This window comes from Pseudorasbora parva, chromosome 24 (assembly GCF_024679245.1).
Source record: "Pseudorasbora parva isolate DD20220531a chromosome 24, ASM2467924v1, whole genome shotgun sequence".
Lineage (NCBI taxonomy): Eukaryota > Metazoa > Chordata > Actinopteri > Cypriniformes > Gobionidae > Pseudorasbora > Pseudorasbora parva.
Genome location: NC_090195.1, coordinates 3,424,539 through 3,444,313, shown reverse-complemented (window position 1 = coordinate 3,444,313; position 19,775 = coordinate 3,424,539). Strand labels below are relative to the sequence as shown.

Genomic DNA, 19,775 nt, shown 5'->3' with positions numbered 1-19,775 from the left:
GTTAGTTTAATAACTAATGTTAACTAATGGAACCTTATTGTAAAGTGTTACCGTTGTATTAATTATTTATTGACCTAGGCAACTAAGTGGTAGAAAAAACATTTTTTTGACAATATTTTGGTTCTAGTTAACAGTTATAACCCTGACTCAGTGATATTCTCGCATTTTGATTCTAAGGGCCAGATTTACTAACAGCTTGCGCCAGTGCAAACCGTCTTTTGGTGTTCAAATCAGGATTTACAGAAACACTGTGAAAAATTGGCGTTGAAAAGGCGTTGACATGATTATTTTTGCGGCTGAACTTACTGCATATGCATTTGTAGGAGTTTTTCTTTTAGACAAAAAATGTATGGGAGAAGAGTATTTAACACTCTTCACGCGAGGTGATTTACTAAGGTTTGCGCTCCTCAATTTACTGGTAAAAGCACGTCTTAAACCAGACGCTGGATATGATCCGGTTTGCTTTAATTTGCGTTTTGTCAGTAGCTCACGTGCAGAACTTTCCACTTCCTTCTGCGATTTTTTTAGGATTGCCTAATTTGCCTTTTTTTTGGTTGTAAATCTGGCCCTAGGTTGATGAAATGAGCTCTGGGCATTTGGGCTTTCATTTGAGCTTCAAATCACCTCTGTCTTTTCTCTCTGATAGTGACTACATCATAAAGGAGAAAACTGTACTTCTGCAGAAAAAAGACAATGAAGGCTTCGGTTTTGTGCTCAGAGGGGCCAAAGGTGAGTGATGGACATCAGCGAGCTCTTTTCTGGTTTGATAACAGAGCACATCACGACATAGATGGAGCTCATCTGTGATTATGATCTATGATCTCTAGCCCAGACTCCTGTTGAGGAGTTTAGCCCGACTCCAGCCTTTCCTGCTCTACAGTACCTCGAGTCTGTCGATGAGGGGGGCGTCGCGTGGCGGTCCGGTCTGCGGATGGGTGACTTCCTGATCGAGGTCAGCAAAGAGGTCGCCTCCTTAGATGCAACCATGTTTTAGACACTTAATGCACAGGTTTTATTAGATAAAGAGCCACAGAAAGTTATATAAATACAGATTGCCGACTGAACACAAAGCCAAAACTAGATTAGCGGTATAGTCTCCTGTCTGTGAGGTGTTAAACCTTAGACTGAACAAATCTTAACACTTACACTGAGGTGATAAGCCTCACTGTGATACTTGTGTTACTGACTTTAATTTGATTCTGTAAGAGAAGCTGATGTGGATCTTGTGTTTTCTGTATACGCCATCTTGACTATCTGCTATTGCAAAATATCTTTTTTATCGATGCATCTCCAGACGCTTCGGCCTGTTAGCAAACACCTTCACCTCACGGTTCCCGGCTGGTTCATTTGGAGTGTGAATCATGTTGAATCATTTTGAAACAAGTCTGATGATAATGCTTAAGACGCCCACTTGTGTTTCTCTCTAAACTGCAAATCAAATTTCCTTTCTTACATAATTGTCAAATATAATTTTATTTAAAAAATATGCACTGTGAAAGTCACTTGCACTGAATAATGAGGTAGAAAGTTTGGGGTCGGTAACATTTTTCAATGTTTTTGAAAGATGTCTCTTAGGCTCACAAGGCTACATTTTTTTAAAATCAAAAATACAGCAAAAATAAATATTCTAAAACATTATTGCAATTTAAATAAACCATTTTCTATTTGAAAATATTTAAAAATGTAATTTATTCCTGTGATCAAAGCTGAATTTTCAGCATCATTACTATTCAGTGTCACATGATCCTTCAGAAATCATCTAATATGATGATATGCTGATTATTATCAATGTTGAAATCGGCTGTGTTGCTTTTTTAATATATTATTATTATATATTATAAGATACTGTATTATATATTTTTATGAAAACCGTAATACTTTTTTTTTTACTGGATTCTTTGATGAATAGAACAGCTTTTATTTGAAATAAATATCTTTGTTAACATGTTTTTTGTCACTTTTGATCAATTTAAAGCATCCTTATTACATAAGACTATTTATTTCTTTTAAATATTTTTCACTTCTACAAAGCCTCATAAATAGTTTTAAAAATAAAACTGACCCTAAACTTTTAAACGATTTTATATCTTGCAATATGTCTTAAAGGGTTAATTCACACCACAATTCAAGTTCGGTCATAAATTACTCTCTCATGTCTTTCTAAACACATCTTCAGAACATGTATACAGATCTTTTTGATGAATTCTGAAAGATATCTTTCCCTCTATTGACAGCTATGAAACTGATACTTTGACACTTCAAAAAGTTCACAAAGTGATTGTAAAATTAATCCATATGAATTGATTGGTTGGGTGTTTATTCACATATGAACATTGATCAACTTGGCGCATGAGAACAAACCTCTTGAGGAAGCTCAAACGTGCTGCGTAACACGAGAATGAACCTCATTGGTTCTTGAGGAAGCTCAAACGTGCTGCGTAACACGAGAATGAACCTCATTGGTTCTTGAGGAAGCTCAAACGTGCTGCGTAACACGAGAATGAACCTCATTGGTTCTTGAGGAAGCTCAAACGTGCTGCGTAACACGAGAATGAACCTCATTGGTTCTTGAGGAAGCTCAAACGTGCTGCGTAACACAAGAATGAACCTCATTGGTTCTTGAGGAAGCTCAAACGTGCTGCGTAACACGAGAATGAACCTCATTGGTTCTTGAGGAAGCTGAAACTTGCTGCGTAACACAAGAATGAACCTCATTGGTTCTTGAGGAAACTCACATGTGCTGCGTAACACGAGAATGAACCTCATTGGTTCTTGAGGAAGCTCAAACGTGCGGCATAACACGAGAATTAACCTCATTGGTTCTTGAGGAAGCTCAAACGTGCTGCGTAGCACAAGAATGAACCTCATTGGTTCTTGAGGAAGCTCAAACGTGCTGCGTAACACGAGAATGAACCTCATTGGTTCTTGAGGAAGCTCAAACGTGCTGCGTAACACAAGAATGAACCTCATTGGTTCTTGAGGAAGCTCAAACGTGCTGCGTAACACAAGAATGAACCTCATTGGTTCTTGAGGAAGCTCAAACGTGCTGCGTAACACGAGAATGAACCTCATTGGTTCTTGAGGAAGCTCAAACGTGCTGCGTAACACAAGAATGAACCTCATTGGTTCTTGAGGAAGCTCAAACGTGCTGCGTAACATGAGAATGAATCTCATTGGTTCTTGAGGAAGCTCAAACGTGCTGCGTAGCACAAGAATGAACCTCATTGGTTCTTGAGGAAGCTCAAACGTGCTGCGTAACACGAGCATGAACCTCATTGGTTCTTGAGGAAGCTCAAACGTGCTGCGTAACACCAGAATGAACCTCATTGGTTCTTGAGGAAGCTCAAACGTGCTGCGTAACACGAAAATGAACCTCATTGGTTCTTGAGGAAGCTCAAACGTGCTGCGTAACACCAGAATGAACCTCATTGGTTCTTGAGGAAGCTCACATGTGCTGTGTAACACCAGAATGAACCTCATTGGTTCTTGAGGAAGCTCAAACGTGCTGCGTAACACGAGAATGAACCTCATTGGTTCTTGAGGAAGCTCGAACGTGCTGCGTAACACGAGAATGAACCTCATTGGTTCTTGAGGAAGCTCAAACGTGCTGCGTAACACGAGAATGAACCTCATTGGTTCTTGAGGAAGCTCAAACGTGCTGCGTAACACGAGAATGAACCTCATTGGTTCTTGAGGAAGCTCAAACGTGCTGCGTAACACGAGAATGACCCTCATTGGTTCTTGAGGAAGCTCAAACGTGCTGCGTAACACGAGAATGAACCTCATTGGTTCTTGAGGAAGCTCAAAGTGCTGCGTAACACGAGCATGAACCTCATTGGTTCTTGAGGAAGCTCAAACGTGCTGCGTAACACGAGCATGAACCTCATTCAAACATGCTTGAGCTTCCGTTTACCCTAATTGATGTGTGCGTTAAGGAATGTATATATGTGAATAAAAGCCTATATTCAGTCTGTTCATTATATTAAGTCTCTTCAGAAAATGTGGACTGAACCACTCAATTCATATGGATTAGTTTTGCTATCTCTTTATGAACTTTTTGAAACGTCAGTGTCAGTTGTGTAGATGTCAATGGAGGGACAGAGAGCTCTGATTCCATCAAAAATATATTAAATCTTACGCGTTTGCAACGTCATGAGGGTGAACAATTAATGGTGAAATTTCATTTTTTGGGTGAACTATCCCTTTATGTTACTATTGATTCAAAGTGTAGTCATCATCGCTGTATTCTCACAGGTGAATGGAATCAATGTAGTGAAGGTGGGCCACAGGCAGGTGGTGAACATGATTCGCCAGGGCGGGAACAGTCTGATGGTGAAGGTAGTCATGGTTGCGCGAAATCCTGAGATGGAGGAGATGCCTAAGAAGAAAGGTCAGGGTCTGTTTTTACTGTGGATTTGTCTGTGGGAGTATGAATGAATGGCATTGCAGCCAGTTTTTGATTTGATATAACAGTGCTCTCTCCTTACCTTTAGTTCCCCAGCAAAGCAAGCGGCTGACCCCTCCGGCTATTGCTCTGCGCTCCAAATCCATGACTTCAGAACTGGAGGAGATGGGTACAGTCTTACAAACTCATCCTCACCTTACATAAACATAGTATATTAAGAAGTTTTAGCCTAAAACTTCTCATGCATTGTCATCTTTGACTGATAATGTGATTATTTTTTCTCTTTTCTGTGCACACAGTGGAGAAAGGTCTGTGCAATCTCTCAATTAAACACATTCGGTTTTTGTTGTTGTAATTCTCATTTATTCACAAGGTTTCTCAATACTATTCTCATAAGTGACTGTTATTAGATTCTCATTAATGCAATTTAAAAAAAAAAATGACATTTGTATTTCACAACCATAATGTATAAAATACTTTACTTTTAAAAACATAGTACATTATATATTTCATGAAAATGTCACAATAGAAAACCGAAACGAACAAATAATTTTCTGATTTAAGAATGAAATATATTTTAGTTTTCTGACATTTTTCATGAAATTAACTGTTTAATCTCATCAAAATGTAGAAAGTTATTTCAGTAATTGGTCTTCTCATATAAAATGTTTCAAGGATATGAATCTGTTAGCCTAATAGGCCAATTGGTGATAGAAATAGTGATTGCGCTGTTAACCATGTGCTACCCAGAGGTTGTGGTAGATTATAAGCAATAAACAGCAGTATGATTTACATTTATTAGTTATAAAAGGTTTTTCTTGACAACGGCAATGAAAACACATCATTATGTTTGTTGCTAGTTGTCCTCTCAGTTTGTTACCATGACAACTCAAAATAGATTGCAAACTTGAGAAAAATACTTGATGGGTGTTAATGAGTGTTAATACTGTTACAAGGGAATCAAAACTACCTAATGGTCATCACCATAGTGTCCAGTAAAGTGTGCACTTGTGAAAAGTTATTGTGTATGTAAAATTACTCACTTTCTGTCACAGCTGCCTCGTCATGGAAGAAGCCAGGTGATTTGATTTATCTTTTGTTTTTGTTTTAATGGGTATGTGGATATCAGTTATCAAATGCATGACGGTGATGAAATGTGATTGGCATTTAAAGGGTACACAACTCACAGTTTCTGACAATTTTGTGTTAATCTTGAGTATGTATAGTGTTAGGGGTTAACAGCTTATGACCCAGGACCAGTAGTGAAGAAATTAAGACAGAGTCAGGATTGCAATTAATTAAAAGAAACATTTACTTAAGAGTAGTTTGCAGTTTCAAAAGCAGAAGCCAGCTTCAAGTCTCACAAGGAGTTCGTAAGCCGCGCTCCTGCTCCCACCGTCTCGTTGCCTCGCCCTATCGTACATACAATTGTCCCAACAGTTATACCGTTTTCAAGGTCTTATCCACGTCATTACTGCAATGTGGATGGTTCTGATTGGCTCAGAGACAATGCACAGTCATAGCAGGGTATCTGCGGGGTCTTGAAAAGTCTTAAAAGGTGATAAATCAATTTTGGGAAAATTAAGACCCTTATAAAGTATTAAAAAGTCTTATCACAGCTTTATAAAGTCTTAAATTTTGAAAGTATTTTGTTCAAGCTTTGTCAAAAGAGTTTGACTCCAAAAAGTATTTTTGAATATATTTATTTTCATCCCCATAAGTATTAAAAAAACAACGGGATGCTTGCGCCAGGGATGGAAATTAGCACCGCCACCAGCCAAATGCGGCTGATTTTGAGTTGTGGCGGGTAAACTCGCTTTCACCTACCGAGCTGTTTCACCTCTTTGTAAACTTTGTTCAATGCATGCGAGTGCTGCCGTATGTGCGCATATAACCAGTCGTTTTCTCCGTCATCACTCGCGTGAAGATGCGCTGTGAGACTCGCGCGCGCTGAGAGAAGGTCTGACGCTGTGCATCATCCGAGAGCGAGTGCTCGTCTCACAGCACGCAAATATTGAGTTCTCTTTCAAGTCTTGCGCTTAAACGGACAAACTCACACAAGAAGTATGTCAACATGTCCATTTTGATGAGTATCCTAGCAGACATAGTCTGAATATGCCTTAAGTGAACTGTATAGTATGCACAGTCGAGAAAGACGAGCATATCCCTGCATCAGGTCTTAAAGGCGCAGTAGCCTTTACTGCTGCCTGAGTGATGTCCTTACATTTAGTTTGACATTAAACAATGCTCTTGATTGAATAGCTTTTGTAAGTTTAATAAGGATTAATCTTTCATTTAAACAGTTAAATATGCACTTATTTTACATTTAATTACTTTATTCAATTTCTGTACCTTTCTGCAGGCCAGTAGGCCTGTACATTTTTATTTAATGTACACATGAGTGAGGTCGAGTTTAACATTCTAGTTTGAATTTTATTTTTCGGTTTTCGGCTTTGGTTTCTTCTTTTTTTGTTTCGCCCAAGAATTTTGATTTCGGTGCATCCCTACTGACAATGTTCTGCTCAGTATGTTGTCAACACGCTTCAAAGATGCCAAAACGAATAGTTTCATTCTTGGGACTAAAAACCATAAAACTGGAGACCATAAAAGACCACGAATCATCGTGAAAATGTCAGTATTCCATTGAGACTTGAGATTAAATAAACTGCTTAAGTATTATAGAGCTTATAGTATTAATTTGTTAAAAATAAAAAAGTGGCTGGTAAAAACATTGAGTGGTAGACTTTGAAAAAAGTTAATTTCCATCCCTGGCGAGCGCTGTGCACGGGTGACGTCATGTATTTTGCGAAATGCGCAGTTAGGTAATGTTGTCGCCCTCTATACATTGTAAAACAGATATAAACGATACAAAATTGGCCTACGATAGAGATTTTAAGTCTACATTCGACTACACCTGTTTATTAAAGGTTTGTTGCCGATTAGAACTTGAAGTGCGACGAGGTCTTAAAATATTTTGAGAAGGTCTTTAAAAAGTCTTAAAAAGGTATTGAAATTAACTTCAGGATTCCTGCATATACCCTGCATAGTAAATTTCAAATCATGTCAGTTAATCTGACGCACGTTTTCATAGACGTGTCACTTGTTGACTCTTTCACCCTGGAATTAGGCCCGTAGTGACCTTCCAGATCTGGAGCAGGCGCCAGCTTGTTTAGAACGACAAGTCCATCCATCTCTTAGGGTGCCCATTGTACACCATTCTCAACACTGATCTGTAACACAGAATATTGCGCACATACACAGATACACAGTCCCTCCAAGGTTGGAGCTGAGTTCTAACCAAAACATACTGATAACGTGCTTCCTTTCAGTGAGAGGGACACACAATAGTACAGGCAATATTCATCTTGAGTCTTTAGTGTTTCAGTCAAAGGAAATATAAAATGAATACAAATATAAATTAAATGAAAGACACTTTAGAAAACAAGAAACATAAAACATATTTCCATAACTGGAAATAATCATTATAATAATATAGGAAGATAAAATATTGATTAAGGTTTTAATCATAAAGTTAATTAGGTTATTAATATAAACAGGTATATTGACGCGGCAGTGGATTTCAGAATCGCCCTTTCAATAGAGTAGTGTGGCATCCTTCATATCTCGAAAGAGTCTTTAGTTTTATTATATTTATTAAAGACAGATACTGTACCCTCGTTTTTTGCAAGGATGGTGGGGTCTACTGTTGCTATAATGACGAACAATTTGTTGTTTATGTGGATATTTAAGAAGAAAAAATTATATTCAGTTTAACAGCATTAGGTTCAAAAAGTTAAACTTTGTAACTGAACTGCATTGTGCACGTTTTGACACTTAAATTATGAATGGGTCCAACGCAGTTGCAAAATGGCCTGAATCCACTTTAATTAGTTTGGACTTCTCTCTCACTTAATCATCTGAAGCGATTTCTCAGTCAGTAAAACAAACAGACAGTATTGAGAGAATGACAGCGCTGTTTTACAGTTGTTTTCCTCTCTGAACATGCGCTAAATGGATGTCTGACAATTTCATTGATTTAAAAACTTTTAAAATGTCTAGAGATGGAGTAGCTACACTCGTTCTGCGGTCCCATTGCTCTCACTGATGCTCCGAAAGGTACATAATAATATACTTATTTAACTTTATAGTGTTAAATAAAAAAAACCTTTGTGTGTACCGTTAGATGAAATCCTGCAGGCGTCCGTGCTTTCTCTGTCCATGCAGTAAATGAACACACTTGCATTATCATGGATTTCTAGTGTATTTACTTGAACAACTTAGGTAATATCTATGGTTTGACCCATTTCAGAGGTAGCCAAAATCAGAATTTGAATGGGCTCTGTGAATAAATGAACTTGATGTGCAATGCCACGCTGATGACATGTATCTGTATGAATCACTCGCACACGTACGCACAGAAAAGCTCCTCGTTGACACTCTTGCTCTTGTTCTGGCTGATATGTGTATGCGCGCTCATCTGGGAGAAGTGACCATACGAGGGCCATTGACGTCATACAGGACCATTCTCTGAAAAAAGACTTTCCGAAACTTGTTCAACTCCTGAAGGAGTGTGTTTGGCACAGAAGTACTCCATCATACATCCATCTTGTGTTTTGAAATTTTGGCCATGTTTAGCATGAGCAACTCTTTAACAGTGTAAATAAGCGAGAATGCATGAAATGGCATTTAAGAGCAACTCATGGATTCCCTCAGTTTCTCTGGCATGTATTGAATGTGCCTTGTAAGCCGTTTTTTAGGATCATTATGAACAGATACATGTGAGGCGATCTCTGTCTGTGAACTTTTTGTATGTGATTTTTCTCTTTGCTCAGATCACACGGAGGGCTCTCAAGCTCCAGAAAAGAAGAAGAGCGTCTATCAAATGGCCCTTAGTAAGAAATCTTCTTTTACATTATGACATCTTTTTATATTAATCTCCTATTATAAATTTCGCTTTATATATCACAGTTTAATGTATATTATTTTATGCATATGGCTTGATCTTCATACTGACAATGTTTTAATAAAAAAGGCAATAAATGTTTTCATGATTTATAGCATGAATTATGTTCTTTTTTTTATCCAGATAAGCTGGACGAGATTCTAGCCGCTGCTCAGCAGACAATTAGCACATCAGACTCTCAGGGTCACAGAGGTCATGGGGGCAAGAAGGAACGAAACAAGGGCTTTAACACTAATGAGGTAACATCTGTTTCATTATCTCTGTACTGGTTTACAGTGATTCGACAGTGTTGAGGAAGCTACTTTTGAAGGTAGACCTTGTCAAGTTACTTAAATACACTCAAGCTACTCATTTAAAAAAGTGGAAGTTACTTAAAGTGAATCTACTGATGATATCTTTTGTCATGTATCTCCAGTGTAAACAACTTTAAAAACAGCAGCATATAGCGAAGACTCAAATCGGTGAACAATCCGAACAAATCAATTCACTAGAATGAATAGCACTTTCTAACAGTGGTGAATAAAGTACTCAAAAACCATACTTGAGTAAAAGTATAGATATCTTGCCAGAAAATTTCTTTGGTAGAAGTTAGTCACTGTTTAGAACCGCTTAATGTACTAATGTTAGCAGTCTCAACAGCATTAATACAGCATATAGTCAACAAATTAATTACTTCATAGTGATATGAAAGCATGTACTGGTAGTGTACTGTATAACATGCCATTTTGTTGTCTGTTTTAAATCCGGTTTTGAAGTGTCGCATGGAAAATTAAACCAACCACACTTGTGTGAGCACTTGATTGCAGATGCTTGCTGGCATTCTTCTGAATTTATTTTGTAATAAGTAACCAAAATGCTTTTGGGAAATGTATAGGAGTAGAAGTTGACAGAAATATAAAAACTCAAGTAAAGTACAGTCTCCCAAAAAATACTTAAGTACTGTAACAAAGTATTATTACTTTACACAATTACATTAAACCACTGCTTTCTAACATTACAAATGAGAGAAAACTTTGGAAAAGCCTGTTTGATTATTACATAAGCTTACTCAGCTGTAGAGCTCAATGTGCACAGTAGCATTTGAAATAAAAAAACACTGCTACTCCTAAAAGTAGCTACAAGATAAGCTTCAAAAGAATTATAAACAGTACACAGCTTTGAAAGTTGATAGTTTTGGTTGAAGAAAGGGGTTCTTTGTAGTATATTGCTACAAATGACCATTTGCGTTTGATAGCCTAATCTTAGGTGTTGAAAAGCTGTGCGAGTAAGGCTTTTCACCTGGTAATAAGTGTAAGAGTGTAGCAACCTCTGTGCTGCAGGTGCTGAGAAAAGTACATTTACAAGCAGTTAATGTGTGAATATTGTGCTGTAATCCATATTTCACTGAGGCAGGAATGTGCTAAATATTCAGTCTTTACCCTTTGTTCACAGCAAACTTTTGAACAATCAGGTGTTGGCATGATGCCATCAGGGTCTGGGTATGGTTATAACCAAGCCCAGTTTTCATCAGGCCATTCAACTCAGCGTGCTATGATGATGCGTCAGAAATCCATGGGTGAGTTTAAACACAGCATCTCTTTATTGAATCACTTTAATTCCTAGTGCACTTTATTGAACTGTGTTCTGCATGTCTTCTGTCCAAAGGAGTTACAGAGGAGGAGAGGGTACATCTCCATCCTCCTACTATGAAGCTGTCCCGTAGTCTTTCTGTGCCTGGACCGGAGGACATTCCCCCTCCACCCGACACCTCAGCGCCTGAGCCACCCCTGTCTGCCGGTGGACACACTGACAGGAGAGCAGCACCAACACATTTTTATGCTGTCCCTCCTCTGCCTCCATCACACCACCTGCCTCACACCCAGACGCAGCACAGGGTCCCGCCCAACCGCAGGGTAAGAGCTTCATACAATTGGTCAAAGGTCCTATGAAGTGGTATCTGTCATATTCTTGGTTCGTTCTTGTCTTTTCCTGGACATATATTTCCACAATAAATAGGGTTGGGTACCAAAACCCGGTGCCCTATACCTATATAACCGGTATATACCAGACCAAATCAGAACACAGATTTGGGAGCCTCGTTTAGGTGCCGCCCACTTAAATTCAAACGTGCTTTTGCGCTTTGGCTGACCCTGAGCCAGAGCTGGATTGGAGTGCTCAGCGCTCGTCACATATCACAACTATTCAGTGTTTTCAACCACATCATGTTTATTTTAGGTTCCAGATATTGAAATGCACATAAACACTAGCAAACACACACTGATGTCTATGAAAGTGCCAATAACAATCCTTTCAGACAGTTATCATTTAACTATGTGTCTTACTTATATCAAATACACATTATATAGTTAACTATATAGTTTATTCTATTCTTCTCCCAGTTCACCGGTCACTTACTTTCATGTGTTTTGTGAGGCGTGATATAAATCCAACAGCTCTGATTCTCGGAGGTGCAAACTAACATGGCAGCGCCCGTCGTGCATTATAGATCAACTAACATGATCATTATAAGGGTTTTAAATGTCATATGTGTCATACAGCACGATTGTACCTGTGGTGAGTCATGTGAGAAGCACAACGCGTTACCATGGAAACAATAAGGCGATGCGTTTGTAAATATTTAGTCAGAGAATATATATGGTCATATTTCTGCAGAATAAAGCTGAACTGAAGCTGGTTTGTAGCAGACCAAGAATACAGACTATGCTGATATTAGTACTGCAACTTATTTAGTGTTAAATAAGGCCTATTGTAGTTTGGTTAGGTGGTTTAGGTTTTACTGTGAATTAAGTAAATTGTGTTTTGTATCTATATATATAATTTAAGTATACTTTAAACTTTTAATAAATTGTTCAATTTAAAAAATGAAACAAATCTATAAAAAGCCATTCTTTAATGTCATCAGTCATTTTGTCTTTCACGTCATTTAAAAAAAAAAAAGTATTGGTTCAGGCACTGTTTAGGCACCGGTACCGTTTTAAAAGTACCAGTTTGGCACCGGTATCATAAAAAACCCAAATGATACCCAACCCTAACAATAAAGAGTAATAATTCTTAGAAATATTGTGTTTTACAGGCTGAAACTGATACCAGCAAGATGGGAGGAGCAAGAATGGGTGGCCTGAGGCGTGGCTATAGCAACGCAACACCTCCCTCTGATGTGGGCCCCAAACAGTCCACCACACCGCGAAACCAAGGGCCGACGATGGCCAAGATGGCAAGTCGGCAAGGTGGGAAGGGGCTCTTGGTGAAGCAGCGCAAAGTGGAGGAGACAACAGGCAAAGAAAAATTGGAAAAAAGTTCCATTTCAATCCCAACGATTATTGTTAAAGCACCATCTACCAGCAGCTCTGGGCACAGTAGCCGTGCAAGCAGTGAGGATACAGAACTGTCTCCTGAGATGAATGAAGAGCAGGAAGAGGGAAAGCCTCAAAAATCAGTCATGGCTCCTACGCCCACTCCACCTCCACCACCTAATTTCCCATCAAAACTGGAAACACTGGGCAGGAGCTCAGCACAGCGGGAACGTGAACGTTTCCGTGATTCCCGTCGGAAAAGCGCCTCATTCTACTACTCCTCTGAGGAGGACATGTTAGATGAGAAGGAGTCTGCTCAAACTCCACTGGAGACCAGCACTTCCGCTCGTTTGCGCCCTTCCAAATCTATCGATGAGGGATTGATCTCTGGTGATGCCATAAGCATGCCGCCTGCGTTTGGGTTGCCACAGTACGCATCAGCTACATCTCATCAAGCAACAACCTTTATCCACCCATTAACAGGGAAGGTTTTAGATCCAACAAGCCCGCTTGGACTTGCACTGGCAGCACGTGAGCGAGCGCTGAAAGACGACCACCGGACACGTAGAGAGGATCGGCAATTCGGTCGCCAGCTGTCCAGCACTGGAGTTTTTCCTTCTGCGATCTCACCTCCAAACCAAAAGCCAGTTCCTCCGTTCTACATCTACCAATCACACACCTCACTCTACCTTAGTGGTGCCTCGCCAACAACAGGTGGGCCAGTTCCACAGAGTCGCCCCCAGTCTCCTCAGATGCTGCGATTGACTGGTGGTGGGACAGGGAGCTTGGAATGGAACGAACAGAACCTTATGGATAGAGAGGAAAGAGGGGCACCAAAGGTGCGGTTTACAGATAATCAAGCCAATCAGTACCAGGCTCACCTTCAGGACAGGGACAACAGAGCCAATCAGTACCACACTTACCTGCGGGAAAGAGAGAGAGAAGGGCACAAGAGGATACCACCCAAGCCTCCTCCCCGCAGGCCATCCTACACAGATAAGGAGAGTGAACTTGGTACATCTGACAAAAGTCCCATCAGTAATTCCCAGGATGACAGGGGAGGACAGAAGATGGTAGAGAGTGGGATGGAAAAGGAGGGAGAGAAGGATGTGAAGAGAGGGGGAAATCTAGGGGTTGGAGGGAGTGGTGATGTGATGGTGCTTCCACCTCCTGCTCCATCTATGGATGTGGAGGATGAGTTTGTGTTTGCAGAGCCCCTTCCTCCCCCTATACAGTTTGCAAACGGAATGGAAATAGACACACATGGAACAACAGAATATAATCAACAACAACAACAGAAGGAGCTGTCAGGATCTCAGACACTCAAAGATCAACAGTCCCTGCAAGCGCTTACCAATCCCCCGCAAGATGCCATGTCCCAACCAGACAACACGCATGCTGACTCACAGCAAACACCCGTCCATCCTTCTGCTGTGGTGCATCCATATCTTTTCCCACCATCTCCTCAAGCCCCCCATCCACAGCTGTGTCATAAAATACCTCCAAACCCTCCCCAGTCTCAACCCTCTGGCTATTCTCAGCACTCAAACACTGGCCAACCCCAACCTTTAACCTCGCCACAAGCGGGAGACTCTGCCACTTCCAGTCTAACATCTTATGACAGTGAAGTGGCCAATCTGACTCAGTCAGCTCTCTCCCCGTCTCTTCCTTCTCCTCAGATTTTCCCCCCTTCGAGTTCCCCTTCCGCCCCAGCCTCCTCATCTGACCCAATGGCATTGCATCGACCTCTTCCAATTTTCTACCCACACCAAGGCCACACTAATGTTTCTCAGTCATATTCTACCATGGCTGCAACTGCAGCTGTTATGACTGTCACCACAACAATGCCTTTGGAAAGTACATCAGTTATAGTAGGTGATCGACTTCCTCAAGCACTTAAGGGGCGTGATTGGTCGGAGGCTGTGGTCGATTCTGGGATTGAGGAACTGGATAGTCACAGCAGTAGTGATCACCACATGGAAAACTTTGCAGAAAGAAGGGAGCGAGAAGGAGTTCTAGAGAAAGAGAGGGAAGGAAGACGGAGAGAAAGCATGGAGAGCGGGATTGTAGGGGATGGTTTCAAAGGAGACCGAAGCGTGTCCGTGGAATTGTCTCTTTCTCACACCGATAAATTTTCTCAAAAAACAAACAAACCGCACATACATAAAGCCAAACCTCCAAACCCACCATTAGCAAAAACACATACTCAAAATACGTTAAAATATCACGCACACACACAGAATGGGCGAACCGGACCACCGCTACAGCGGCAGGCTAGCACTGCTCCCAACATGTACAGGTCAAGGGAAGAGGAGGAGCAAGAACAGGGAGGTGGAGATGAAGCTGCAGTCAAGATCCCAACGTTTATGGATCGTCGTCTGAACTCTCCTCTCTCCAACGTTAAGGCCAGCATCATAAATGAACTCAGCAGTAAACTTCAACAGCTTGGTGGCTGGCAGGGTCAGGGACCACCGCCAAATCATAGGTGAGACGTCCTCTGAAAACAAAGACACACAATTAAAAAAGTTATAAACTACATTTTTTTCAAATAAACAATAATTTGAACAAATCCCAGAACTTTTGTGTCATGGACATGAATGATACTCAAATCATAGCAACCCAATAAGTTAAAACCACTCTTTGCAACCATATAGCAATCTTTGGCAACCACCCACGACACCTTAGCATTGTTGTGGTGAATTTTTTCACTGTTATGGATTTTATTGCTAACTAAAGCCCTATTCGCACGGGACTAGGATTATCTAGGGACCTCTGGTGATTTGTAATAATTGCAGAGAATGTCTGTGATCTTAATCCTGTGCGAATCGGCCATGTATGTAATTTGTAAAGTAAAAATTCTCCCGCCAATGACCTACCATATTTCGCCGAACACCGAGGTCCTGTGATAATATTAGTCCCGTGCGAATCGGCATCTCTGTGATTTGGCCAGGATTAGGATTATTTTTGCAAGGTTTTTGTTTCCTGTGCGCACTTCTGTCTTTATCTTTCACAAAGAATGGAGACTGCTTTCATAATGCGCACCGTTATGAATTCCCGCATGGATTATACTTTCACTTTAGAATGAGTACCAATTTGGGAGCAAATTGCTTGAATGGTGTGTTTAATATTAACATCAATACTATTCTTAATGAAAAACATAACAGAACAGTACAATGACAAGCTCGCTTAAATGGGCGCTTTTACATTTAGCTTTGAAACTGAATCATCTGCCGTATATTATCAGCTTCTCACTCGTGATGAATGAAATCTGTAAACTATATTAGTAGTATAGTATTTTATATATATATTTATATATCTGTAAACAATATCGATACATGTGACTGTTTATGATTTCATAAAGCTATATCTATAAAGAAAAAAACATTTACAGGTCTTGACATCATATCCGGGAGATAAGTCAGTAAATTTGAGTAAAATCACAGGCGTTGCTTATCCCGTGTGAATGCGCCACGCAAAACTCAGATGTGGGGGAGTCATTTCTAAATCACAGAGGTCCCGTGCGAATAGGGCTTTTGTCTGAATGAAATTGTCAGTACTGTTATTTTTCTGATCTACACACTTTTATTTTCTCTTTCTCAGGTTTCCAGGTGATCCCTCTGGCTGTGCTCCTCTCGTCCCTGCTTCTGTTCAGTCTCTCCAACGATCCTTCTCTCCAAACCTGCCCCCTAACTCTTTAACATCTAACTGCCCCACTGTGGCTCTGAACCCATCTCCTCTTCCTGTATCAGCTCTAACCCCTGTCTTAACGCCAACCCCATTACCTCTAACCCCAGTCCCAGTCCCAGCTCCAGCCCCTCTCCAAGACTGGACACCATCTAATTCTCCTATTTCTTTTCCTCATGGTATTTTGTCCCCTCCGTCGCTGCCCCACACCCCCCTCTCTCCTCTTTCCCTGGCTCATGCACCCCTCTCTCCTCCATCGTTACCTCATCCTCCCATTTCTCCAATATCTCTCTCTCATGCACCTCTCTCACCTTCCTCTGTCTCTCATCCACCACTCTCTCCGTCCTATTCCCCCTATCCCTTGTCTCCGAAACATCGCTCTAAGTATCGTGGAAAAGTTTCAGAGTTTCAGTTTTCCGGGCCAGAGCTACGACGTTCCGAATCTCATTCGTACGCTCAGCGTCGCCGAGCACCCAGTCCCCTCATCTCCTGCTCGGACCACCCGCAACCTGGACCTCCGCGTCCATCCTCGCTCCCTCTCTTTCCATCTGCACCACTTTACAGCTCTCTGTATGAAATACAGTGCCCTTTGACACCCCCACTGGGAGTCGCCCATCAATATTCAGACCAGTTTTTCCCTCAAACTTCTCCTCTCTTCCCGCTCCCATCTTCTGTGGCTCCTCTTAACCCTGCGCTGGTCTCTCGCTCGCTCTCCCCTACCAACTACATGTCTGGAGTCTCCTCCCCATCTTGTATGGGCTACCCGCCCTTAACGCCGCCTCCACCCAATCAGCCGTTTGTGTCTAAGCCCCTCCCCTACTGGAGCAAATATGATGTTGCTGATTGGCTGACTTACCTGAATCTGGCAGAGCACCGGGAACGCTTTCTCGACAACGAGATTGATGGCTCCCACTTGCCATCTCTGACAAAAGAGGACTTCCTGGATCTGGGTGTGAGTCGGGTCGGACATCGCATGAACATTGAGCGTGCGCTTAAGAGACTTACGGACAGGTGAGATAGGAAGATGAGAAAAGGAGGGGAAATGAAGGGTAGATTTAGAAGAGGACCTAATGAACAAGCGAAACAAGATTAGAAAGTAAACTAGACAGAAGTTGTGAGGGGGGAAATTATTAGTTTTTGAAACTTCGAAACTGGAAAAAAAGCCTTTTACATTTGTTTTTCTAAAAATGGTCCATCATTTCATAAAAATTTAGCTCTGCATGGATAATTCTGCCTGCAGCTTTACTCGACAATAAATAAATAGTCTGCCTTCAATGTTTTTATATGCTTAAGATGAAGTTTAGTAAGTAGGGAAGACCTAATTGAATCACACAATCCATTTCTTGAGACTGTGACCTTCATGTACATATGTTTAATTTTGCACTACCAGTCAATGGGTTTGACATGAACTCTTTTTCCTAATTTTAGAGTTATAGAAAAGTATGAAATCTATGACAGTACAAATGGAAATATTTCTGTAATGTAGTGACTAAATAAAACTTTAATCCCAAACAATTTAGTGAGGTGAATCCTGAGATGCTTTTGAAAAACCTATTGAAGGAGTTTTCATGTGTGTGTTTTATTGCACTAAAACAAAAACAAAATTGAACATAAACTAAAGCATTTTATGAGAAACACACTCAAGTGTGTCTAAAACTTTGACTGGTAGTGTATATTATTATTATTGCATTGAGTTATGATTTTTCCTATTCCATTTAAGACAACAAAACTCATCCAATTAATTGAATTACATCTCACTCCTTTTGTTAAACATGGCATTTATTAGAAATTGCACAACTGACACGTGCCCTATAATTACATACTGCACACTAATGTAACTTTAATTGCGTTTTGAATGCCAAATTCTTCATCTTAGTCTGTAGATGTTCAAGCTCTTTCTTTTCTTACCTCATGCTCTGCCTCCTTTCTTTTCCTTTCCCCCTTCCATGTTTTCTAGGCTCTCCTCTGCTTTCTCTGTCTCCACTGTTTCTTCTGAAGGGCAGAATGAACGCATGAGAGATGATGCGACTCAGAGCTAGAGGAGAATTAGAGAGAACTAGTTAGAAGATAGAAAGAAAGAAAGAATGTGGTTAGACAAAAAGCACTTGGGATGAAAGGGAAAGACTTCCACTGAAAGACAGAGATGGGGATGATTGCAAAGGAGAAGTGCTATGAAATACTCGAACACTCTCGCGGAGTGAAAGCTAAAGTCGTCATCGTTCTGAGCAAATGTTTGTCATCCCTGCTGAAGCCAGATGGGCAAACTTCTTCAGCCAATCAGAGACACACAGAGAATGTACTTCTTTCATTGTTTTTTGGGATGACGATATCAAAAGGTGTAATGAATTTTAGTAATATGACATTATTATATTGATAAAAAAGAGGCTACTGTGCATATTTTAGCATCATGACGTATCAGGCTTCGATTCATCTGATAATATGATGATTAAGGTCAACATGAAATCAGAATGGACCCCGTTTACTTTTTTAACACACATTTCAAGTGCATATTATTCCAAAGACGACAAAAAATGCCTGTCAAATGTAATTTTCCTTTTTGGCTGAGGCCATCAAGCTCTTATTTTTAGCCATCACTCATGTCAGAGTCACTTTCCACCATCCGATCAATTTGCGCTAGATAAAATCAAGCCTTGCCTTACATTTTTATCATTGAATGTCCTTTTTTAAATTGGGAAATGTTGGATTATGAAAGAAAAATGGGTTGCAAACTCTTTCGTGTTGACTTTAAGCACTACAAAAGTCATCATAATGCCAATAATAACCATATAAGGATTAAGTATGTAAGCTTTTTAATACCATAAGCAGAATCAGTCTTCCAAAGATCAGAACAATGAAAGAACCCATCGTTTATATTGCTTAAGTGCGTTCTTCTTAACCTACACAATCACACACACATACACACACAAACACGGACTGTGTATGTGTGTGTGTTGTGATGGCGGTGGTGGTTGTTTTATAGGAGTAAAGCATAACTCCATTTCATTTGAAAATATATTTAAGGAAATAGGAACAAAGAATATATATATGTATGTGTGCGTGTGTGTGTGTGTGTGTGTGAAAATGAATGCAGAATTAAATTATATATATATATATAAATATCAGATATTTCTATTGTTCTGTACAATAATTGATGAATATGATGATACATAAGCTCTGCTTAAGAGGTTTGAATAAATTATTCTCGTTGAATTTATTCTCATCTCTTCTTGAGAAATAATTGTACAAAAAACATTTCCTTTTTGCAGCTTCACTGTGTGCTTTATTGATTGTATGCTTGACCATTTTTCCATGGAAGAAACAACCATGAGGGTGAGTAAATAATGTAATTTTGTTCATTTTAGGATGAACTATTTGTTAAATTCCCACAGGCCACGGTTGAGTGTGTATGATGCGGTAGAGATCACTGCGG

At 40.2% G+C, this 19,775-nt stretch overlaps 1 protein-coding gene across 2 annotated transcripts in view; it reads left to right on the top strand.

Moving 5' to 3' along the window:
- The window catches only part of LOC137064021 (SH3 and multiple ankyrin repeat domains protein 1), a 67,196-nt gene extending 47,641 nt beyond the window's left edge, over positions 1-19,555 (top strand). For both annotated transcript variants that reach the window (XM_067435357.1, XM_067435358.1), the window contains 11 exons: positions 647-729; positions 828-952; positions 4,255-4,390; positions 4,494-4,574; positions 9,238-9,297; positions 9,492-9,607; positions 10,800-10,923; positions 11,013-11,260; positions 12,442-15,146; positions 16,262-17,356; positions 18,303-19,555. In XM_067435357.1, coding sequence (XP_067291458.1) covers positions 647-729; positions 828-952; positions 4,255-4,390; positions 4,494-4,574; positions 9,238-9,297; positions 9,492-9,607; positions 10,800-10,923; positions 11,013-11,260; positions 12,442-15,146; positions 16,262-17,356; positions 18,303-18,384 — 4,855 coding nt within the window. In that variant the 3' untranslated portion in view covers positions 18,385-19,555. The remainder of the gene's footprint in view (positions 1-646; positions 730-827; positions 953-4,254; positions 4,391-4,493; positions 4,575-9,237; positions 9,298-9,491; positions 9,608-10,799; positions 10,924-11,012; positions 11,261-12,441; positions 15,147-16,261; positions 17,357-18,302) is intronic.
- Positions 19,556-19,775: the final 220 nt, after the last annotated feature.